The 24,547-nt window shown below is 49.6% G+C and overlaps 1 protein-coding gene across 4 annotated transcripts in view; it reads right to left on the bottom strand.

The window, feature by feature from the left end:
- MLPH (melanophilin) overlaps positions 1-23,036 on the bottom strand; it is a 28,059-nt gene extending 5,023 nt beyond the window's left edge. Inside the window, exons 1-11 of one of the 4 annotated variants that reach the window (XM_066553447.1) lie at positions 22,837-23,036; positions 18,723-18,944; positions 17,466-17,602; positions 15,956-15,994; positions 15,315-15,409; positions 14,512-14,640; positions 12,778-12,967; positions 10,937-11,088; positions 7,156-7,239; positions 5,233-5,424; positions 1,853-2,038 (exon numbers count right to left, since the gene is read on the bottom strand). In XM_066553447.1, the coding sequence (XP_066409544.1) occupies positions 1,853-2,038; positions 5,233-5,424; positions 7,156-7,239; positions 10,937-11,088; positions 12,778-12,967; positions 14,512-14,640; positions 15,315-15,409; positions 15,956-15,994; positions 17,466-17,602; positions 18,723-18,944; positions 22,837-22,946 (1,536 nt within the window). In that variant the 5' untranslated portion in view covers positions 22,947-23,036. The remainder of the gene's footprint in view (positions 1-1,852; positions 2,039-5,232; positions 5,425-7,155; positions 7,240-10,936; positions 11,089-12,777; positions 12,968-14,511; positions 14,641-15,314; positions 15,410-15,955; positions 15,995-17,465; positions 17,603-18,722; positions 18,945-22,836) is intronic. The other 3 variants (XM_066553449.1, XM_066553448.1, XM_066553450.1) reach the window with 3 other exon arrangements.
- Between the last annotated feature and the right edge of the window lie 1,511 nt (positions 23,037-24,547).

Genomic DNA, 24,547 nt, shown 5'->3' with positions numbered 1-24,547 from the left:
TGCAAACCAGCTCAGGCTGCGGTGCCCTGTGAGGGGGAGAAAAACTGACTCTCCAAACCTGTTCAGTCTGTTTCAAGGGTGTCTCTGTTGCTGGGAGCAGGGCCAGAGCAGGGCAGCCTTTGCTGCCTAGAGAAGAAGGCTAAAAGGATCTATCCCAATAAAACCTCTGGTTTTACTGCCACTTGTCTCCTCCCAGGTTACTCCAAGGACACAGGTCCAAGCCAGGCAGCTCAGGAAGCATTACCACATCAGTATACAATCCCATCAGATGTGGCCACTGTTCTGCTGACTGATCCCAGGATCTCAGCACTGCCATGGCAATTTCTGCTCCTCCAGCCCTCTCAGCTTTCCCTGGGCTGAGCATTGTGCAAAGTTTCCACTGCAAGCACTGAGCTACAGAGCCCATCCACCCAAATTGCAGCACCACACTCCCAGGGGTCCCACCCATCCCAGTGCAAATCCTAAAGCCAAGCACCACCCAACCTGAGCCACAGGGATTTGTTGTTGGCCCATCAGGCTCTCCCAGTGCCCTCCCAGGTGGGTGGCATGCCTTGCAGGGGGGAACAGAGTGGCCAGCCAGCTGTGACTCAGCCAGGGTCCCCGAGGGAGTGGCAGCATGACACACATCTCCCAGGGCCACTGTCTACCCAGCCCTGTCCCCAGCTGACAGCAAGCCCCAAGTTCACATCCTTCCCAGCCCTATCCCCTCTTTTGGGAGAGGGGGAGCCCCAAAACCTTCATGCATCCAACCCTGCATTTCCCTGGGATGCTGTATTTGGCCAGAAAGCATCCAGGTGTTGTAGCTGCCTTACTTATAAGCTTTCCCCAGTGAGAGATGAGCCACAGAGTGGCTAAAAAATTTAGTGTCCTAAAACCCTGCTCCCCATTGCAGGGCATTCCCTACAGCAAAACCCGACCACCCAGATGGAGATCCAGCTCTTCTCTGAACTGTTTCATTGGAGCTTGGTACAGGGCACTGTGGATGCACAACATTTCCACAGGGAATCAGTTCCTATGGGTTTATGGTGGCTGAAAAAGCTGTCAGTGCTCCGGGCTCACACAAACCTTGCAGGGGGATTGGGCTCTGGCTGTGAACTTGTCACCTGCCTCAGCTCCAGGCACAAGCAGCCTTAGTGAAGAGGGGGGTGATGCTCATGAACCCCTTGATGAAACACACACAGTGCTGGGGAGGAGCTGAAGAGAATGGGACACGAGTTTTGCTGGAGCAGGGACTGCTGAGATCCAGCAAAGCCGTGCTACAGCAGGGTGGGGAGCAGGAACCAAGGGAGGGAAAGTCACAAGACAGAGCACCTTCTTTTGCTGCTGTACCATAAGTCCAGACTTTTTAATCCCTCTGCTGATCATCCTTTCAGTGCTGGCCATTTTTTCAGTGCTGACCTACCCCCTAACAAGAAATTTGGGGGGGGGTTGCTTTGCGTTCCCACCCTGTCACAGACACGTTTTATGAAAAATCCTTTCCTTAGGATTTTTTTCCTCCTGAAAAGCCGAGAGGCCTCAGGAACAAAATGTAAACAGTGATTGTCTGCTGCTGTGGAATGTGATTGGTCTCATGTGGTTGTTTTTAATTAATGGCCAATCACAGCCCAGCTGGGTTGGACTGTCTCGGTCAGTCACAAGCCTTTGTTATCATTCCTTTTCTATTCTTAGCTAGCCTTTTTATACTAAAAGAACAGAAGAAAGGATTTCATGTTTTAATATAATATATATGATAAAATAATAAATCAGCCTTCTGAAACATGGAGTCAGATCCTCCTCTCTTCCCTGGTCTTGGGACCCCTGCGAACACCACCACACCATCCCTCCTCTGCCCAAAATCTCTGGGGAGCCTTACATTTTCCTCCAGCTCCTGGTACACTTCGGCCACCTCTCTCCCACCTGGCAGGCCTGGAAGGTGCCCTGCAGGGTGGGCCCAGCCCTGGCTGTGTCCATGCACCGACTCCCACACCGCCTCCTCCGTGGCGTTTATGGCTCTCAGCACTTTGGCTGTGATCTCACTCAAAGCCTGAGCCGACGACCTCTGCCAGAGCCAAAGCACAGGGAGGGAGGGAGGGAAGGAGGGAGGGAGGGAGGGAGGGAAGGAGGGAGGGAGGGAGGGAAAAAAATATGGATGTTGTGAAAAATGCGTATTTTATGACTGGCTTTTCGCAAATATCCAAATGAATATTATGTGTGTTGTGTTAGAAAGTTAGGCTGTATTAATTCTCTTAAACAGTGTGTTAAATATAGTTTTAGGTTATAAAAAAATGTTAAAATAGAAACTATGCTATGTAGGATAGTTTTTTTTTTTTTTTTGGTAAAGAAAGGACTTGTACAGAGATAGCAGCCACAGGACACCTGAATCTTTCAGAGAAAGAGAATTTATTGCTCCATTATCAGAAGAAACGAACTTCTGCCCACCTTGAAGGTGCTGTTAGGATTCAGAGGCAGAAGTTGACACTGCCCAGACAGAATCCTCTGTTTGAATGGAATTTATGCATCATCTATGAAGTGTATGAATATGCAACAGGTTATTGTTTTTAAGGGTTAATCCTCTGTTAACCTGGGTCCTTTTTTGGGCTTATGTTGTCCCGAAAAAGGTACCCGGACGTCTGTAACTCTTTATTTCTATTGTCTCATATTGTCCTAATTCAAATTGTCCAAATTATAATTACTCTAATTGTATCACTATTTTTATAACCATTTTGTTACTATTACACTTTTAAATTAAAAAAAAACCAAGTTATTGGCGTTCTTCACAATGTTATGGTAATGTGGTGTATAAACCAGCACAAGCCAGGGGGGGAGAGGGGCACCAGACCTCCAGGAGCTGTAGGAAGAGGGAGGAGTGGTGATTAAGGGGCTCCTGAAGGGCTCTCCAGCAACAGAGCTTTGATCTCAGCCCCTGCTTTCTGCAGGATGGCTGTGACAAGAGAGGTCACCTCCAAAGGGCTGGAGAAGAGGTTATGGAGGGATGTTTCTCTCCCTGGAAGCACCTGAGGGCCACTGGGTTAGGCAGCAGTTAAGATCTAATTGCAGCATATTGCTTTACACCTCAGCGGGCCTGAGCGGGGATGCAAACAACTCCTTGAGTTTGTGGCAAAAGAACAAAAACAGCCTGGCCCCATAAAATGATTGTATTGCCACACCGGCAGAACTTGGGGCTAATTATGTCCTCTCTTCCCACCCCAAGGAGCACTGATGGCAATAACTGCCCCTAAGTGCTGCCCTTGGCTTGATGAGGTGCTAAACACGGGTAAAAATGGCCCCAAGAAACTCATCACGTCTCTCCCAGCTGATAATTCCCTAGAAACCAAGGAGATGGGGGTGACATATGTGCTGGTTGTGTTTACAGCTGCATGTATTTCCTGGCAAGCTGTCCTGCAGAGAACCAGCTAACTCAGTGCAGATGAGGTTTTTATCATTTTATGGTGCCTTCATGGTACAAGCAGAGTTTTTTCACATTTTCCATTAGGTTCGTGTGCTTCCATCACAGTGCTTCCCCAGTCAGAAGATTTCCTCTTGACTGGAGGAGCCTCCTATCAAAAATCTCTCAGAATCACACAAAATCCACACCTGGATGTGTTGCAAGTGTAAGGAAAGTTGCTGTTAAACATCATCCATGCTGACAGCCTTTAACCAAGGCTGGTCCAGCTACTGCAGGCATTTCCATCTCAATACTCCTCCCTGCTTCATAGCAGAGCTTGGGGGCACAGAAAGTAGCAAATCTGGAGGACCTAGGCTTCATTTAATAAGAAACCAGAATCTTACACTGATACCACACCAACAGTTCCGGGTTTGAGCCTCTGCCTGCTGCAGATCAGCAGCTCCCACAGAAACCTTGGCTTGGTGAGTTACCACTTATCTACACTTAATTAGAAATGGTTATTAAGATGATGCAGATTGTTCAGTCTGGGAGAAGTTAAGTCAAGTCTGGCTGCAGCAAGCATCTGAAAGCAGCTCTCAGGAAAAAGGAGGCAGTAAAGGATGCTGTGGGTGAGGAGCAGGAAAAAGGAGGCAGTAAAGGATGCTGTGGGTAAGGAAGCTCTGCTGCTCCAGTGGCAGGGAGAGCACAGCAAGGTTTTGTGTGGTGAGGAACAAATGCACATTAAAGGGAGGCTTCGTGGCACCATGAAAGTCACCACAGCACCCAAGTTTTGCAGGAGAGGAGAGGGGCAGCATGGTGCCTGCTTCTTTCCTTTGCCACCATTTTGGAGCAAATGCACACATCCCCTTTCCACAGCCAAGGTAGGAGGGAGGGGATGAGCAAAGCAGCCCTCAGAGACCCAACAGGGAGTGCTGACCTCTCCATCTGTGCTAATATTAGCAAGTATATTAATATTGCTATTGCTGCAGACCAAACAACTCACCTCCTTCAGTAAGGAAGCCAAAATCAAGTAACAATCAAGATCTGCTTGCCAAAAATGAACTGCATTAGCTATAAAACTATGTCAGCACAAGCTCCACCTTTTCCTGCCAGGCAGGAACAGAAGCTTATCCACTCTTGGGGACCCTCCATCACTTAAAAATGCTCATTTAACAATTTCTTGGGAATTGAGAGGATTTGAAATATCTTCATGTAGATGTATTTATTTGCATTTAGATGCATAAATTACTATGTATTTATCCCTAATGGATTATTTTGGAGCCTCTGCACAACTGGGGACACACTGCTGTGATCTGTCCTCCTGTCCCCATGGGTCACCCACCACAGAGTAGGGACAGGAGGCAGCACAGAGCTGTAAATACAAGAGATGCTGATCTAGCAGAGTGGGGTCAGGGATTTAGGGATTCAGGAGCACTGACAGGTGTGGAAAAGACATTTCAGGCTGCAGCAGGTGCCTGACAAGGGCTGCTGGTACTAAATCATCACCGAGCTCTTCTCCCACCCCAGAGCTCTTCTCCATAGTGACTTCCAGATCCTGGGGCAACTCCTGTAGGTAGAGGTGGAGGGTATGTACCCCTCCATGACAGGCAGGAGCCTGCAAGAACTCTCAGAGGCTTTACTTTTGACTCTTGGCTGAGACTGGGAGAGCCTAAAATGATAAATGTCCAGATCTAACACCCTGGGACTGCCCTCTCCCTTGACATTGTTAAAGCAGACACGGACACGGCTCTGGTGGAGGTGGGACAGAAGGAGAGTCACAATTTCATGGTGTAAAACCACAAACCACTGAGAGCATGAGGAGCCATGGATGCAGCCTGGAATGATGTGGGTGGTAGGGCACAGATTACCTTTCTAACATCCCTGGTCATGGCCTCCCTGGAGGAACTCATCTCTGATTTCTTTGCTCTCTTCTCCTCTTCACGCTCCTCCTCATCAGAGGAGACTTCTTTATCGCTGATGTTGCTGGCTAACTCCTCCAGCTTCCTCTTCAACTCCTCCTCCTCAGCATCAGGGTCAGTGTGGGACTCTGGGGCCAGAGACTGGAGGAGCAGAAGAAGGGAAAGGTGTGAGAACCTCCTGTGGTGGACACAGGGCCTGCCAGACAGGCTCACCAAGCAGAGGAGCTCGAGGAGTGGGACCACAGAGGGGCACAGCAGAGCCCAGAGAGCTGTGCTCCAGCTCCTCACTGAGGAACACAAACCCCTGACCTAAAGAACCTCCACTCCCATTTTCCCCACACACAGAACCTGCTCAGTTTTGTCCATGGAAAATTGCCTTAAAAAGGTGTGCACGAGGGATTTGGGGCCAAAAATCACCACATTTGCATTAGGAGCCGTGGCATGGCTGGTGGCTCTGAGGGCAGAGATCACAGCAACCCAGAAACAAGGCCCAGCAGGGAGAGGGAAGCAGCCATGGGAATTGCCACTCCCTGAGGTAACTTCTGGAATCTCTGGGTAATCTCATTTGGGATGAGAACCCACACAACAAATTTCCCTGGAGGATAGGTGGCAAATTGCCACCCACCCCCATTGTTAGGTGCAATTCATGGTAGCTGGAGACGAATCCTGTTAAACTCCCAGGCACTGGAAGAGATCTCCAGAAGTTCCTGAACTTGCTGACCCCTGCATTAAGGTGGGAATACAATTACCTGTGTCATACCTGGTGGGGTTTTGTCTGAGCTGTTTTTTAACAGCCTCCAACAGCAGCATCTGCAGCAGGCAATATTTTTTCCCAGGCAACCTATTTCAGAGCTCTGCTAATCTTTCTGCTGGAAAGTTTTGCTTTGTAATTAACCTCAGCCTGTCCCACAGTTGTTTGGACCCACTGCCTGTGCTCTGATTTTCCATGGATGTGAGAATAAAGTGTGGGAACCTGACACTGTGAAAACCTCTTACTCCCTTAGTCAGGATTACTGATGATTAAAATTGTGGCCACGTCATTCTGTGAATTTTAGAAAAAAATGGAGAAATTGCATTGTTTCATCCATGCCTGGGGGCTTTGCCTGTAATTATCACCATCCATTCTACTGAGCCATCAGCTGCCACAGTGGTGATGGGTTCACATGAAGGAAAAGAGTGCATAGTCTAACATTAGAAGCCCAAAAATCAATGTTAAGCGGTCTAAGTATTCACAGATTCTGCACTGTTGCTCAGCTTTAACTTAATTTAGCTGCTTTCTTCCAATTTTGATGGCATAGTAAGATCAGGGCAGCTCAGAAGAGATGCAGAAATGCTCCTTGACTCAGCTCTCACAGTCACAATAACCTGGTGCCTTCCTCATAGGCACACTTGAGTGTCCCATGATTTCAAATGAGCTGTCACAGCTCTGCAGATACAGACATCACCTAACAAAACTCCTGAAATTAACACTTCATGAAGTATCAGCCTGAAACCAAATTTCCCTTGTGCAGAGGGGGCAAGGAAGGCACTGGTTTGCACAGGGTCTAAATGGGCTCAATTTCCTGCTGTTTCTGCCCTGCCATGCAATGTTTTCTAAGGCACTCCATCACCTGGAAGTGGAGAACAGCCTCCAAGGCCAAAACAGGAGTGAACTTAGGCAGCCCAGGTCACTGTGGCACTTGGGGACAGGATTCAGTGAAGGACTTGGCAGTGGTAGGGGAACAGCTGGGCTCCGTGATCTCAGAGCTCTCTTCCAACCTAAATATTTCCATGATTTTGTCTCTCCCAGCAGTGCTGGCTGCCTCTGCAGTGGGCAGGGGAAGGGAGCAGCAGAGCCCAGAGCCCATCCCTGCAGGATTCCTGCCTGGTTACCTCGTCAGGGCGCGTCAGGATTTTTTCCTCCAAGCGGTTCAGCACGCGCTCGATTGCGGACATGCGAGTGTTGAGCTCATGGATCTACAGGAAAGGGCAGAGAGACAGGGAGAGGGAAAAGGAGGAGAGAACAGACCAGCCACCACTGCCAGCACAGTGAGGAAACCAGCAGAGGAAAGCAAGCAGCAGGACACTGCCACGGTGGGCAGAGTTAAAGGACGTTAAAAAAAAACATCTTTTAAGTAATGTCTTTAAAATGCCAGGGAGCTCCAGGAGGTGCAGAGCAATCTCAGATCTGGAAAACTCCAAGCAATCCCAAGCCCCCAGCACAAGGCAATTCCCAGCAAAGCATCTGGAGCTGTGATGCAGTGAATGTATAACCCCACCACCAATGAAAGCACCAGCCTGTAATAAAGCCACCCATCTCGCCATCATCCTCATGCTGCCCCAAATTGAAGCAAACATCCATTTTGACTTCCTACTAACATGTTTTTCAAGCTGTAACCACCCCATCACACGCCTGCCAACACAGTGGTGGAGAGGAATCCACAAAAAAAAAAAAAAAAATCAGAGTAGAAAAACCTGAAAGTTTTCCCCACCACTTTGAAATTTTCTGACTTCTCTGTGCACTGGTTTACCCATATGCTCGCCCCTCTCTTCTCCCTCACTCTTCTGACTAAAAATGGGGCATGGGGAGAAGGGCAGAGAAATTAAAGACAGACAGAACCCTGGAAATAAAGAGAAGTTACTTCCTGTGCTCAAGAACCAAGACAAACCTTTGTGGTGAGGGTGGATTAGACATTAGGAGGGAATTGTTCCCTGTGAGGATAGTGAGGCCCTGGCACAGGGTGCCCAGAGCAGCTGTGGCTGCTTCTGAATCCCTGGAAGTGTCCAAGGCCAGGCTGGACAGGACTTGGAGCACCCTGGGACAGTGGAAGGTGTCTCTGCCCATGGCAGGGGGCTGGAATGAGGTATTTTTCAGATCCATTTAAACCAAAACATCTCTATGATCACTGTAAACATTAAAGGAACCTTTTTTTTTTAAATCCCCTTTAGAAATTTAAGTTTTTCTTTCTTTGAAAAAAACTAAGTCTCTTTCCTTTGATCCAGACAAATAAAACATAAATGATGATAAATATTGCCTGTTTTGTGACATTACCAGTGCATCACTGCTGTTCTGAGTGGCTTCTGCCCATTCAAAGGGGAGCAAGCAGCAAAAGCAGTAAGCAGAGGTGGCAACAAAGAGATGTGAGGGGCGGGCTTTGTTTTTGTAACAATTTCCATCCTCTCACTCAGTTTTTGTGCTTGCCAGCCTTTGATTAATTAGACCCTCACAACAGCGAGGGATGATTGCATCTGCTTAAGGGAAGATGAATATAAAAACCTGGCCCTGTGGAGAGCAGAGCTGTCATTACCACCCCGAAGTGGAAGCACCTCCAGGCAGCATTAAACCCCCTGGCAGGAAGCACTTCAGCCCATTGCTGAGAGGTTTTTCAGTCCTGTTTGAGGCCTGAGTCTTGCACGGCTCCCAGTGACAATGAGAAGCCTCTGATGATGGTGACAAACCAGGAGTCACCACTGCCCCATCTCCATAAGGAAAGGGTTGGGAGAGATCAGAGCCCTAAAGCACAGGCTGCTGTTGATATTGATGGATATCTACCAGCTGAAAAAAGCTTCATTCTCCTTCCCAGTCAAGGCTGGCTTTGATGCACCCCATTAGGGCACATCTCCAGCAGGACTGGGTCACCCTGCACTTCTCCCAGTGTGACAAAGGCTGGCAAAGGGTGCTCTGCACTAAAACATTCAAGGGGAAATAAGCTCAAAGCACAGCTCACAACATCAGGTAGGGGAAACTACCCCTTGCTGCTGAGGAGGGAGGACAGGTTACTCTAACAGAAGTCTTTTGTAAAGAAGAGGAGCCAGACAGCACCAAAGCTCTGGGAATGCAGAACCACTGAGCTCCCTTGAGGTGCAGCAGGATGGCTTCTGGGGAGAAACTTGGTAAATTGGAGCCATTCCTTGTGGCTTGGTCCTGTTGCTACCTGACTTTTAAAAACCTGAAGGCAAAGTCCCACACAGTTACCAATTCAGGGCTTCTTTTTGTGTCTCATAAGTGCTTTTTAAAATAGAGTTTTTCTTTTTTTTAAAGTTTTGCTCTTGAACCTTCAGCTCCTGGAGTCACAGGAACAGGGAAGAGCCCCTAGTTTAGCTAGAGCTGGGTGAGGAGCAGGCTGGCTGGGAGGATGGTTGCTGGCTGTAAACACATCAGCAGCACAAAGGGCAGGGAGGATGGGGAGCTATTTCAGCTAATTAGCAACGCTGCCACGAGAGCAAATGGGGGTAAAGTGGGACTGAGAAGATGCCTCGTAACCATTAGGGTGACAAGGCTCCTCACCACCAGGTGTGAGGGAACAAACCACAGCCTGATGTGGGATGTGGGAGCTTTCCCAGCTCCTGGAGGAAGTCGTGGGAGGCGTTGGTAGGGATTGGGGCCCATTTGCCCACTGTAAAGCAGGGTGCATGTTTCATGCCTAACACAGCGTGGCCTCATTAAGGACACCCAGTCCAGGGTTCTCCCATTTACTGCTGGCTGAGGAAGGAAAGGCCTTTGCTAATTAAAACATGTGCCCACAGAAGTAAATGGCAAAGAGCAGCTTTGCCTACCCAGGCACGTGAAGTGTGGTGCTGAGGTGTCACAGACATCTTTTATAAAAAATCCTTTCCTTAGGATTTTTCCTCCTGAGAAGCCGAGAGGCCTCAGGAACAAAATGTAAACAATGATTATCTGCTGCTGTGGAATGCAACAGGTGGATCTGTGATTGGTCTCATGCAGTTGTTTCTAATTAATGGCCAGTCACAGTCAGCTGTAACAAACCTTTGTTATCATTCCTTCTTCTTCTATTCTTAGCTAGCCTTCTGATGAAATCCTTTCTTCTATTCTTTTAGTATAGTTTTAATATAATATATATAATATATATCATAAAATAACAAATCAGCCTTCTGAAACATGGAGTCAGATCCTCGTCTCTTCCCTCATCCTAAGACCCCTGTGAACACCGTCACACTGAGGGATGGTTGTGGTCACAGATCTCACACTGATTGCCCAAAGAGGGCTCCAGGACATGCCAAATTACCAGCTGTGAGACTGGAAAGTGATTCTGCCCCTGCATCTGTAGCCAAACACCACCCTGCACTTTGCTGCTCATGAGATCTGAGGAACCAGATCAGCCTTACCATCCTCACCGCCCACCACTGGCAAAGGGAGCACCAGGAACAGCAGGTCCTTGCTTGGCAATTAAAACACAAGCTTAGATCCTGTCTGACACCTTTCTTTAGGCTGTTGCCCCCATTACCATCACTCAGGAGAGGTATGTGACAGGTCATCCTGACCCACTCCTATCAAGGCAGGAACACACTGCAGAGGAAGAGGTGCTTATTAAACATCCATTAATATCTTGGTGCTTATTAAACATCCATCTCCAGACCTCCATCTGCTTATTAAGCACTGGCACATTCCATTTAAGCAAGCCTTTCTGGAGGCACAAGAACCCACAAGTAACTCAGATTAATAGGGACAAGCTGGAAAATGAGCAGCAACAAGGGCGGGTTTGTTATTGTGATGGCAGCACGGGCCATGGAAGCACCAACCAGTGCTGGTTTTCTCTGCGCTGTGACTGGGAAAGCACACCCCAGCTGGCCACTGCTGCTTCTCTTCTCCCCTGAACCACCCTGCACCTCATAGGCAGCCAGGGGCTGGGTGTCAGCAGAGGCTGTTTGGTACCTGGTTGGAGGAGTGGCTGATGGTCTCCTGGGAGGAGGCTCTGCTCCTGCGCTTGCTGGGCTGGGCTGGGAGCTGGGCTCCCCTCAGCTCCTCGTCAGATGTGTCCATGTCGGCCGAGTACCGCGCCCGGGGCGGCTCGTTCCAGGGAGTGCCTTGGGGAGAGAGAGGGACGAGGCATTCACAGGGGTGCCTCAGGTTTTGGCTTTTATGTTTTTCACATTCTGTGCTGCTCTAGTGTGCAGTTCTGAGCTTCATATTAGGGCATGCTGAGCTCTCTTCACAGAGTAGGGAGACAAAACAATTCCTGCTCTAGCTGGGGACCAAGGACAAATGATCCAAATCTCAGGCCCAAGAGCACAAACAGCACAGACTGAAGAGAGAAAAACAAGAAGGATGGGACTTCATGGGCTAAAGCTGTAATTGGACAATTAACTCCAATATGCAAATGGACCAGAACTTATAAAAGTGAGAAACCCCATGACCAGCCATCCATTTTGTGACCATTTTGGTTCACCTTGGGTGCAGCCCTGGCTGGGCTCTTGCACTGCCCAAGGTGCATCCATTAAGGCCTTCTAATAAATCCCTACTTTATTCTTTAACTCTGCCTAGCCTCTGCTCCAGGTCAGCCTTCACAAGGCATCAACACCCCTGAGTTCCTCCCTGGGCATTGGCCCCATCCTTAAGAGAAGTAAATAATGAGGCATTTCCCCAGATCTGACTTCCTACCCTTTGGCAGGAGGTGCTTCTGCAAGCCAGACCAAGTTTAAGGTGCAAGTTTAAGCCTTGGGCCAGGCTTCAGCTCCACACGCTGTGCCCACACAGCACCAAGCACAGCAGGGTCCCACACAAGGCATGAGGAGCACCCTCCATGCCCTGAACAGCCTCACCAAAAACCACTACTGCCTTCCCAGCTTTGTGGGAGCCCAGGTTTGGATGCTGCCCTTTGTGCACTGCCCAGGTGCTGGAAGATGTTTAGGCTCAAGCTAGAATGGTACCAACTTAAGATGGAGAATTTAAAAAGAGTGGAAAGTCTCCTGTGTAAAGGAGAATTTAAAATGAGACACAAACAATGAGAGAAAATGGAATTAACATGCCAGAGGACCTTGTTTCTGTGATGCTCCAGCAGGACTTGGAATGGGAATTTAAACAGCCATGTTAAGGTCTACCCAGCATTCCCAAATGTCCTGAAAATACTTCCAGGCCACTGGAAACACAGAAGGACATATTCTATATTTGCATATGCACAAGCCAATATCCAACTCTCCTGGCTCTGCCATCCCTGCAGGGAAAGAGAGGTTGTAAAAGGCAAATTTTGCCTCTTAGAGGGTATTTATAGACTCACAAATCCACAGATCATTTAGCCTACCATGCACACCGCCCAGCCACAAGGATGCCACTTAGCAACCTCCAGTTCTTGTCCAAGTCCCCTAAAAACTCAAAGCTTTCTGCAGCCACAAGGTCCTTTACTAAGGAGATGAACTCCTCTGCCTGCAGCTGGAAACACATCCCATTGTTTATAGCAGTGTCCATAGGATTCTATCTAGCTTCTACCCTGGAAATCACCAGTAGGTAGGAAAGGGATGGACACCTTAGGAACAACCCCTTTGGGTTTGCTGGGAGCAAGATCAGCCCTTTTACAACTAAATAACAAATAATAAATAATCAGCAAGATTCTTTCTTAAGGAAAATCCCTTTTGCAGACAGATAACTCGTGTTTGATCCTCTTAGTGGCTTTGAGGTTGTTCAGGGAAAAAACCCCCAAAGATGTTTCCACTTTGTTCCAACACCTGCAGCCACTTGTCCCAAGAGGATTCAAGAGGAAGCTGGCCAAGGGCACCCACCAGGCTTTGGGTTTCTCTCCAGGCTCCTCCTTCTCCGTGCGTTGACGGTGAGCCGAACCTCGGTGCTGAAGTGCTGCTCCGGAGCGCTCGCCCCCGGCTCCTGCAGCACGTGGTGGAACACCAGGTCTGCATCCCTGATCCTGGACTCCTGGGAGACATCTTCAGCTGAGGTGGGGAAATCTGGGAAGGACTGAGAGTTGAGGATGCTGCTGAGCAGCTGCCCACAGAGATGCCACTTGTGTCACCCCCACCTGTGGTGCTGCCTCCCGCTCAGGGGCCCCCAGAGTAAGAACAATGTGGAAATGTGGCTGCCCCTGGATCCCTGGAAGCATCCAGGGCCAGGTTGGGAGGGCTTGGAGCAACCTGGGATAGTGGAAGGAGCTGGAATGGGATGATCTTTACAGTCCCTCCAACCCAAATTCCTATGATTCTATGACTCCTTGTCTCTCCTGACCTCTCCTAAGAGCTCCTTTCTTCATTCTTCCATATATGCATGGATTCACCTTTTATAATGCCAGTTATATTTAAATAAAATAGAAAAGTTCCTAATAATCCCATTTAAAGTCTTTGCCTGCTGCTGAACTGTGAGCAATACTTCCCATCACTGCCAGGGGGCACTGCTAATTTTTACAAGCACAGAGTCCCTTCAGCCAGGCTGCAACACCCCCGGATCTTTTAAAACACTTATTCAAACAGCCACCCCCTCAAATAATCTGTAATCCATAAATCCAATCCGACATAGGCCAGCCCTCACACTGAATTCTGCTGCAAAAAGAGGGGGGAAAAGACAAACGAAAAGAGGGATCTAATTATTCCCCCTAAATGCTAATAATTTCGTGTGGAATTGTGCAGATTTATTTAAGTTGTCACAGATCTCGGCACATCCTATTTCTACCCAAGAATAGTTTAATCAGAGCATTTTTAAAAAGAAGGAGCTGTTTAATACTTTAAAAGTGCAGTTTCACCAGGAAAGGCAAACAAGAGCAGCCCAAAAAGCTGAACCTGAAGCCTCTCGGGCTGGAAGACCTTTTGCCACACCCAGGGTCACCCTATCCATGTTCCTCCCCAGGGCAGGAAGGTGGGGTTGGTCAGGCCCTGGCCCTAGGTGGGATCACAGGGCACAATCTGCATCTCTCTCAGCCTTGCTCCTGGCCAGAAGCTCTGGATACTAAGGCACATCCAGTCTCCTATTTAGAAGTATCCAGCATTCCTGCAGTGTTCATCCCTCTGGCTGGCCCTCGCTCACGCTGGCTCTGTGGGATTCATCTCAACCTCACAAAGGTTCTGTGCCTCGTGGAGCTGCTGGCCAGCTGCACCCCAGTGCCACCACACAGCAAACCCAGCCCCAAACTGGATGGGAACATGGGAGAAGAATCTGATTTCATTTAACCCTTCGAGCACCCAGTCTGCTGGAAACCAGGGTGTGTTCCATAGCCTTGGGGCAACACAGGAAAACCATTGTCTGCTGGGAGCAAGGAAATCTGCAGGGACAGGGCCAGAGAACCTCCTGCTGTCTCATCTTAGCACTCATCCTCACTTGGATCAGATGTCCTGCTCCTGACTTGGCCTGAGGCAAAGGACTTCAACTGGAAGAAGAGATTGCAAGCAGCGATGGGGATCCGGCCCACTGCCTCCCAACACCAGCTGAAGGAGCTCTGAGGCTGAAGGAGGAGTGGTAGCAAGCAAGGAGAAGGAGGAAGAAAGGAAAGGAACCCCCCAGGAGTCTCCCAGTACCTGGAAAGCATCCGGGCTGCTGGCTGCTGGAGAGAGCTGCACAGACTGGCGGCGAGACTGAGCAGAGTAATCCGAGTCCAGTTCGAAATCAAAGGGGTGCACAGACAGCAGCCGCTTTGTCTTGCACATCTTTAGCACACAAAGTGCAAGAAAGGCAAATTCAGTGTCAGACACAGTTGACCTTAAGGAAAGGGGGAGGGAGGACCTTTCTCTCCTTAGTTTGCCTGAGTTTGCTCTGCTTTTTGCTGAGAGAATTTGGGCCTGACGCTGTTGTGCTTGAAGGGAGCCAGGTACAGCCAAAGGCAAGGAAAAGTGGGTTCCTGATTTCCACAACCTCTGTAAGCAGAGTGAGAATCTCTCTCCTGGTTTATGAAGGCACTCTGGGAAAGCTGAGCCAGGTTACAGCTCAGAGAGAGACCCAGGTGATGCTTTTGAGCCCTGAAGCATCTCCCCATCCTCAGAGGAAGGATGTTGCAGGCAGATCTCTCTGAATATTTGAGGTCATTACTAAAAAAAAAAACCAATCAGGTGGGTTCTCATTATACAGGTGGGAACTGGAACTTTTATATTAATTGGTGACCTCCAGAGTGTTAGGAGTGGGTCTTTTTTCCAGAGCACTTGTATTTATGATGTTTCTGACATGGTTGTTTTTACACCAAGTGGGAGAGGAGCTTATCTTAGAGGAGAAAAACAGAGGGAAAGGCCCAGTTTTGAAAGTGGCACAGAAAGCCACCACCACCATCACCCAGGGCAGGCCAGGGACACGGCGTGAGGCAGTGGCAGCTCCAGCACCAAACACTCACCCTGCTGTAGCGCTCTGCTTCAGCCCCACGAAGGACGTTGTCTTCCTCGTCGCTGTCATCCCCGGGGTCACAGCTGCTGAGCAGCTGGCACTCTCCTGCAGGGGACACAGGCAGCAGGTGAGTCCCCACCCTGGGGGTCACACCAGGACCTGCAGGCGAGGCCATGCTTCTTACATGGGGTGAAAAAGCCCAGATTAGAAGTAACTCCCCATTTTTTTTTTTTCCTGCTGGCCTCTCATTGCTTCCCCTGCCAGATGTGCACCATCACAGATGTGGAAGCCAAGGTCCACCTGGGTGACTCCAGTGCTTGAAGGCTCAGGAGCTATTCCTGACTCCCATCAGCTCTTCTGTTTATCCATGACCCACTGCTTTGAGATGATGAGTGCTTGCAAAGTTCAAGTTTGGCAGGTAACTAAAACTCCTCTTGTATCCAAATCTACCCTTGGAGACCCCAGATGTACCACAATGCAGAGGTTGAGCACTACAGTCCATCTCCACTGCAGTGGAGAAATGTTTTCCCTGGTCTGACCACTCCAAATCTCTCCAGAAGTGCCCACAGCTGGCTGGGTGTGAAGACAAAAAGACTTTGGAAACCTTGCTTGAACTGCAAGCCCCCTGCTGCAATCCCCTTTTTTACTTACTGTTAATGTCTGGCAGGCTATAAACTCTGTCATGAAGACCTAAACAAAGAGAAAAATGTTGGGAAAAATGAATAATCACATTTTCTTCCTGTTCCTGGAGCAGAGAGCAAGCCTCAGGGCCAACTGGAATAATGGAATACTCCAGAATTCCACTGGCTAACTGGAATTCTCATTCTCTAGCCCTCACAAGAAACAATGGTTAAAAAAGCTCTTTAAAGAGAACAAAACAGGCGCTTGGAGATGGGACTTGACTTTTAAAAGTCAAAGAGCTGCTCGCCACAGCTTCCCCAGGCTGATGCAACATGCCTGGGAGCTGCAGGGGAAGGCACAGCCAACTGCAGATGGCCAGAGATACATCCCAGGAGGAGATCCTTGCTTGCTCGAGGGTCAAGCCAATTCACTGGTGTTAATGAAGTAATAAACAACAAAATCATTTCCCTTTGAAAAAGGCATCAGAATCTCAATTTAAAGCAGCCCAAGGCACTGTTACCCTCACGCTTGGTTGGGTTTTTGTGTGCTCTAATGCATTTTCAGTCCAAACAATGCATGGATTGTCTCTCAGTCCATTAATTTTTTTTTGCTGCTATTTCTGCCATGAGTGGCCTGGCTAAATGAGTGATTGGAGCAGTTGAAACAGGTCATGTCAATGGTATGTGTGCAAACTTTTCTGTGGCTCCTCAAGATGGGAATAAACTCCACACTGGCTTCCAAAGGAAATAGGCCAAAGAGTGGGAGCTCTATGAATAACAGCTAGGAGCTGGTTAGTAATAATGATATATTAATATAATCATATATTTATGCACTCTTGGACAAAAATCAGAAATATGGAAGGTCCATGAAGCTCTGAAGAAAACAATTATGGTGACAGGTAGCTCACCAATTTTGGCAGAGTTTTGTCAGTGCCAGGGGATAATCAGGTTGGTTGTAAAAATCATCAGGTCTTAGGGAAAAAAAATGAAGGCTAGATTTATCTTCCAGGTTAAACTAGGGTTAATTCCAAAACCTCTGTGATGAAAAGACCAAAAATAAAGAAAAAAATAGAGCTTCAAATTTACATACTTACAAACTGCAGGGCATGAGACTTTGAAAATTAAACATGAGGTATTAGGGAATTTTTTCATTGAAATGAGTGGTCATGGAACAACAATCCTTGGAAGTGTTCAAAAACACTCCTTGGAAGTGTTCAAAAACACATGGATCTGGCACCTGGGGATGTGGTTTAATGGTGGTCATGGTAGTACTGGGTTGGACTGGTGATCCAGAGGTGTTTTCCAACTGTAATGGTCTTACATTCTTCAGCCTGTGGTAAAAACTTAAGACTTAAGAGTAGAAAAGCCATCAAGAATACCTGTTCTGAGTCTCAATGAACAACCCTGAACCTCTGCTTCCTCCCTGGGATATTTTAAGCAGTCTTGGTCCCCCACAACACTCAGAGCAGCACCACCACTGCTGCACCTCCCCGAGGTGGTGCAGCACAGATTCCCCAGGAGCAGCAGAGGCCATTCCTCACCCAGAAAGGCAGAGTTGAGCCCCTGGCCTGGCTGCAGCCTGCCATAGAGGGACTGCAGCACTTTGGCACTTCCAAACCTCTTGAAGCGGGAGCGCACGTGTTCGTAGTACCACTCCAGGGAGCCGATCTTCACAATCCTGCCCAAAGAGAGGAGGCACCCCAAGTGAGCAGGCCCTCACCCAAAAAAGCTGTGTCTTAACAAAAACACAGCATGCTTTGATCTAAAAGAATGCTTGCTGAGTTTGGGCAAGCCTTGTTGAGCCTCATCACCTTGTCCCTCAGAGCGGAGCAGTGAGGAGTGGTGTTCCCATGGCTGATATGGGGACTGGAATTCTTGAACATATATGCTGGTGACATGGGCACTGAGATTGAGTGTTCCCTCAGTTCCTGACACTGTCACATGCTGGAGGGCAGGAACGACAGCCAGAGGGACCGTGACAGCCTTGAGAGGTGGGGCTGAGAGAAACTCATGTGGCTCAACAAGGCCAAGTGCAAGGTCCTGCCCTTGGGTTGGAGCAATCCCAAGTGAATATACAGGCTGGGTGGAGAATGGATTGGCAACAGCTCTGGGGAGGAGGACCTGGGGGTGCTGGAGGGTGAGAATGTTGACAAGAGCCAGAAATGTGCACTGGCAGCCAGTGCTGGGCTGATCCCCAGTGTGGGCAGCAGGGGAGGGGGGAATTCTGCCCCTCTGCCCCAGTCAGGTAAGACCCCACCTGCAGAGCTGCCTCCAGCTCTGGAGCCCCCCAAAAAAGGATGTGGAGCTGCTGGAACCAGACCACAAGAGGCCACATAAGTGCTCTGAGGACTGGAGTCCCTCTACTCTGGAGCCAGGTTGGGAGAGCTGGGGGTGCTCACCTGAAGAAGAGAAAGCTCTGGGGAGACCTTAGAGTGTGCCTAAAGGGGCCCTAGGAGAGCTGGAGAGGGACTTGAGACAAGGGCTTGGAGTGACAGGACAAGGGGGAATGGCTTCCCACTGCAAGAGGGCAGAGTTAGATTGGATTTAGGGAAAGAATTCTTCCCTCTGAGGGTGGGGAAGCCTTGGCACAGGGTGCCTAGAGAAGCTGTGGCTGCCCCATCCTTGGAAGTGTTCCAGGCCAGGTTGGATGGGGCTCTAGTGGAAGGGTGGGGAGGTGGAAGGGATGGGCTTTAAGGAATGAGATGGGTTTTAAGGAATGAGATGGGCTTTAAGGAATGAGATGGGCTTTAAGGTGCCTTCCAGCCCAAAGCACCCTGTGATTCCCCAAGGAGCAGCACCTGGAGAGGCGGCAGGGATCGCAGACCCAGCCCTGCTCCTTCTTGTGGTAGCGGCTGCAGTTCTTGCAGGTGTAGAAGCGGCAGTCCAGGCACTGCCGTTTGCTGTTCAGTAGGAACTTGAAGGGCTGCAGGCAGTGCACACAGTGAGTCTCGTTGAGGTGGGACTGACTGGTCAGGAACTCCCTCTTGCTGCTCTCCTGGTCGATCTTGCATTTCAGCTCCCTGTAGGAAACACATCCCCCACAAAAAGCAGGAACTTGAGTTTGTTACTGTGTCACTGCAAACCCTCACATGGCAAAGCCCATCACGCCTCAATCATTTCAGGAACGATTTTCCAGGGAACATTGCAAGTCTGCAGCTTGTGGAAACAGCTGTAGGGCAAATCTAATAAATGACATATCACGAGTTAAATAAGCTAACAACAAAGTGGGCTCCAGAATCAGGATGGGTAACTGGAGTTTAATATTAGATTTAATTTAATATTAGGATCACGGAATATTCTGAGTTGGACAGGATCATTAAAAAAAAAAAAAAAAAAAAAAAAAGGGATTGTGCCAAAACCTGTCCTGTTTGTTTCACAGGGTGTTGATCATTAATGCCAGGAACCTCGGGGAGAGCAGCTCTTCTCAACCCCTGTGGCTGTATCCCAACATGACACAATCTTCAAGCCTGGAGTCCTGCAGGGTATTAAAATCTTTCTGGAATTCTTAGTTTTAAAAAAAAGGGGGGGGGAAGAAAGAAGAAATCTGGGATTAAAAAGGATTAAAATTCATCAGAGAACTTTATAAAGTTATGTGCAACAAGGTTCTGGCTGTTCAGAGGATGCAGCAGGAGGAGAGGTTCGTGACAATCCCGTGAAAGGGAAGCCCTTTCCAAGAGCACCTTCACCTGGCAGTGCATCCCCGCAGGCTTCCTTCACTCTCCAGACCTGGCTGCCGGAGCAGGTCCCCATGGGAAGCAGTGTCTGCATGAGGCTGAGGCCCCAGCAGCAGCTGGGGACAGCTGAGATGCCTGCCAGGCTGGTGGGGCACCCTGCACTGCCCAAAAGCTCTCTGTTTGCTGCCCGTGCCACGCACCACCTCAGGCATGTTTGCCTTTGGGGCCACGGCTGAAAGGAAAATGTTTGACTTGGAGGGAAGGTCCTAGAAAGCTGTTTTCTCTCTAGACAGGATTAGGAAGTTGTGTTTTCCAGAGCAGAAGTCAGCTTGGGTTAAAACCCCCAAGCAATCAGGTCTGGAGGCTGCTCCAGGATCACAGTGTGGACCACGAGGCACTGGTGATGCTCCCAGTGCCTGACTGACGCCAGGGTGACCACAACAGGAGCTGGGGTGACCACAGCAGGAACCTGGCTGGCCCTGGGAGCAGTGCTGTGACTGGCAGTGGGAAGGGCAGGCATATCAAGCAAGCTAATCTCTGTTTAACCTAATCAGTTTGCACATTAGGGCTCAGCTTTTGATTTTTTTTCCTGAGGAAGAATTTTCTGGCCAGCTGCCAGCCAGCACACCGTAAAACACATTTTTTGGTGTCACTTCCTCTGCTTGTGGTAACACAGGAGTGACACCAACTTGCATTTGCATCTGGGAGATGTAAAAAAAACCAGCATAAAGACAGAAAACTGGGCACCTGGCTTGTATAATCTGCCCTTCACCATCACAGCAGTGATTTGGACAAACTGGTGCAAATGTCCCAGCAGTAAATTGAAGTGACTTCTGAAAAGAAACCCTTGAATAGAAAACCCTTGGGTTGGACTCTGTACTCCTTTTCCACTCCCGTGCTAAGGCTGTAGCCAGCAGGATCCAATCTTTTTTACTGGAACTGCTTTTTCTGGTTCCCAGAGACCGGTTGGATCCCTTCAGCTCTGCTCCCTCACCCACCAGACCTGCCAAAGGAAAGAAGAGTCTCAGCCAAACCAGTTTAAAAGCCGCAGGAACCGCATGCCTCTCGTCTCCTCTTGCTGGCAGGAGCAGCAGCCAGCCCCTTCCCTGCTCTGCTCACGGCAGGATGAATAAATCTGTGCTCTTGGGATGCCAGCTGCAGCAGGGTTGGACATACAGGGCTCCAGGAGAGATACAGGGAGCCATTCCCCAAAAATGGGGTTGTGAGCATGGATGTTTCAGGAAAGAATTAGGGAAACACCTCTCAAAATGGGCATAATTTAATTTTTTGGGCAAAGCATTGCCCTCCCATTCCTGTGCAGCTTGTGGCCAGCTGAAGCCTTTGTCCCTTGTTGGTGAATAACTTCTGCTAAAACCAAAATACAGAGAAGCAGCAAAAAGGGAAGAAAAAGACCAAGCTGGGGAGGGGGTGGACAGGACATTTCTTCAAGGCTGGCAGGTTGAGACAAGCCCGGTGAATAGAAAAGTAAATGAATAGAAAAGTAAATGGGGCTGGTCAGAGCACAGAGTGAATGGCTGCAGGGTCTCCCACAATGTCACATCATGTCCCAGCTTGTTGCAGGCAGAAAATTCTTGTGTAGCTCTATGTCCAGTGCTCAGGAATGTGGCATACTTTCCCAGGCTGCTGGTCTGATCTGTTGCAGAAATTATTCAGAAAGTACAGAAATTTCTGTAGTTCAGAATGCTTAATGCCAGCCCTCTGCAGGGCACGATTAAAGAAGAAAATAAAACTAAGAAACCAGGGGAAATGATCCTTGGGAGGAAAGACAGCAGCTGGGAAGGAGCATCCCAAGACCTTCCCCCATCCTGCATCTCCCAGAGCATGGAACTCAATTTGGAAGCTTTCTGGGCAGCAGAGGGGACCCAGATAAGCCAGTCTGGCGCCAAGGTCGAGTAAAGAAGGAATTCACCTCGCCCAATTCTTTGCTGCAGGGCACAGCAATGTGGGTCTCCACCTCCTCCCTCCAGGCTGAGCTCAGATGCATCACAAGGGAGACATTCACCCTTTGCAGGGTGATAATTTTTTTAAATACCCCTGTCTGATCTCCCTCCTGCTCTTCAGAGCCACCAGCAGAGGAAGGCAGTAGATGATGATATTGAATTATCTCTGCCTCCCACGCAGGCTGTTTTTCTTAGGCAAAAAAAAAAAAAGTAATCAGGGGGATGAAAAACACACGACTGAGAGTTTTGTGTAGCCATTGGTGTAAATCTCACGATTGGAAGGTTTTGGGGGATGTAGATATCCCAAGCCGAGGATGGCTATCACTCCTCACCCCTCCTTTTGGATCTGATAGAGGAACTAATCAGCTCCTGCTCTCCAGGCATTGGTAACAGCACCAGCCCTGGCACACAAAACTCAGAGCTGGGAGGGTCTGGGGGCTCAGTGGGAGTGCAGCACAGCCCAAACCCCGTCTGAGAGCATGGACCATCCCTCTGGGGTAATGAGAACTTGGCCAGACCCCGAAAAGGGTCACTGCAGCTTCTTGAAGTATGTTAAGGCATTATTAAGTTCAGCATCTGATGTAGTTCATGAACAAAACCTGAACCCCTGTGATTTCTCATGCTCAAAACTTAATCTGATCTGACAGAATATTTTTTAAACAGCACTTTTGTCCAACACCCTGAAGTTCACAGAATTTGCTGCTCCAGTGACTTTTCAATCTTTTCCCAATCTGTGGGCCCCTAAAACTTTTCCAGGACAGCACAGCGCCCAGTATTGCATATTTAAGGCTACTAAAATAGGTTTACTAGTAGTAGTAGGTTTACTACTCCTCTCAGTTATTTTTCCAGGATTCTTCAGAGATCTGAGGACTCCCAGGACCCACTGAACAACTCCTGCCCTAAACACACGAGACCCATCTCATGAAGCAAAACCAAGGGAGCCGAATCCCAATCCTCTGCTCCCGGGTGAAGCCTCCCCTGGAGAGCCCCACCAGCCTCAAGCCTCACAGAGGCATTTCCTGGTATTTGTCCCCATAAAGCGCGGCGGTGTCACCGATCCGCATCGCTGCCGGTGGCACGGCGCCAGTTCGCACCTTGGCTGCCCGAATGCGTCACCTTGCCGCTGATAACGCAATCTATTAACCGTGCTCGACCTCCACAGCCCGCTCTCCCGCCGCCCCTCCTCGCCCACACCTCAGCAGGTTGTTTCATCCCTACAGCCCACGAGGTCCTGGCTGGTTTGCCCCCAACTCAGGGACCGGAGAGCAGATACTCACTCCAGCCGCTCCTCCTCTTTTTTCCGCAGATCAAAGTCCCGTTGAACGACTTCCCAAACATGCTTGGCTTCTTCATCGGTGAGCTTGGAGAGGTCCAGCTTCCTGCCCATCTCTCCGCGGCGACCCTCGACGAAGCCGATCCCGTTACTCGCTCCCCACGAGCGCTCGCTGTCCCGCACGATGCCGGGATGCTGCTGCTGCTGACGGAGGGGCAAGGACAGCTCGGCCCCACCTCCGCGGCTGCCCATATAAGCGGGCAGGGGCAGAGCTGCGGGCAGGCCAGCCGGCTCCTGCCAGCACCGCAGCCGCTCTGCCGGGCGAGCCTGGCCGCCGAGCAGGGCTGGCACGGCGCCTATCGCTGCGGGGACTCCGGCAGGGCCGCCCTGCCTTCCCCCGGGGTCCTGCCCGGAGCTGCACACCTCGCCCGCCTGGCTGGGGCTGCGGGAGATGTTTACTCTCTGCCTGCCCGATGCAGGGTGCGCGAATGAAAGGGAGCCTCCCCGGGGAAGGCAGGCCACGGGCTTTGGGAGGGAGCGCAGCATCCCCGGGAGGAGCCGTGCCTGCACGCCCGAGAGGACCGGCTCCATCGCCGTGCCTCCCGCCCCACCGGGATGCTCTGCTCCCATCTCCCGTGTCTCATCTCATTTTGCCCCCAGCAGCAGTTTGTGAAGGAAACTTCAGCGCATCTGGCTTCAGAGACCGGCGTCCTGAGCTGCTCTCGCAGCAATTCGGGCAGCTGAGCTTTGCTTGTGGCAAACAGCTTAATTAGGAGGCAGCGCTTCCCTCGTTTGCCGTGAGCAAGAAAAGACGGTTCGACAGGATTTGGAGAAAAGTGCTAAACACATCACGCAACCAAAGAGATATAAATTGTAATATATATATATCCGACTGCTGAGGCTGCTCTCTTGCTCAGTAAAATACTCCCTCTGTGTCTAGGGTTATTAAAGTAAATCCATTTCTCACCTTCATCAGAGTAAACATTTATAGTACTCTATTTATTTTTTTTCCACTCTGACAGGAATGTAAACAGGGAGCAAGACAGCAAGACCAAAGAGGAAAACTTCTGCCTGGTGGGACTAAAATCCCTGCTGCCCACGCAGGGGTACAGGGAATTATCCACCCTGATAACTCACTTGAAACAGAGATTAGATTAAGCTCCATGAACAGAGCCAGAAAAGCATTTTGAACCCAAATTAGGATGGATTTTGTGCAGGAAAGGTGATGACTACAGATGCAGCGTTTGAGCTTGGATATCGGGAAGGCATGATCTCCTCTGGGAGCCAGAAATTGATTTCCAGCCCCTGGTCCAGCAGAGGTCCCGACAAAAGCAATCAGTTTATTGGCAGGAGCCAGACATCAGTCGGGCAGGTCCTTATGTAAGCTGGAGAGCCCTTGCGCCCCACTGCACCCGAACAGGGAGCGGTCAATAGCTACTAATTAACATCACAACGAGACCCTGTTCCAGGGCCTCCCGCCCGCTCCAGCAGCTCCGACCGCCCCAGATCCCAATACATTCTCCTCCAAAAGGATAAAGAGGTGGCGTTAAATCAGGAAGATGTGGCCTGCTATGCAGTAAAAATGGGGGGAAAAAATGCAAGAGCTCAGCAGCGCCAATACCTTCTAAAAAGGGCTGGCTTAGCCAGAAAACCACCTCAAGGGAAATGTCCCGGGTGCGGGAATAAATTCAAAGTATTTATTGCCTGGGAACAGA

Source organism: Molothrus aeneus, chromosome 7 (assembly GCF_037042795.1).
Source record: "Molothrus aeneus isolate 106 chromosome 7, BPBGC_Maene_1.0, whole genome shotgun sequence".
NCBI classification, from domain to species: Eukaryota; Metazoa; Chordata; class Aves; order Passeriformes; family Icteridae; genus Molothrus; species Molothrus aeneus.
The sequence above is the reverse complement of the archived record's forward strand: the minus strand, read 5'-3'. Positions and strand labels throughout refer to the sequence as shown.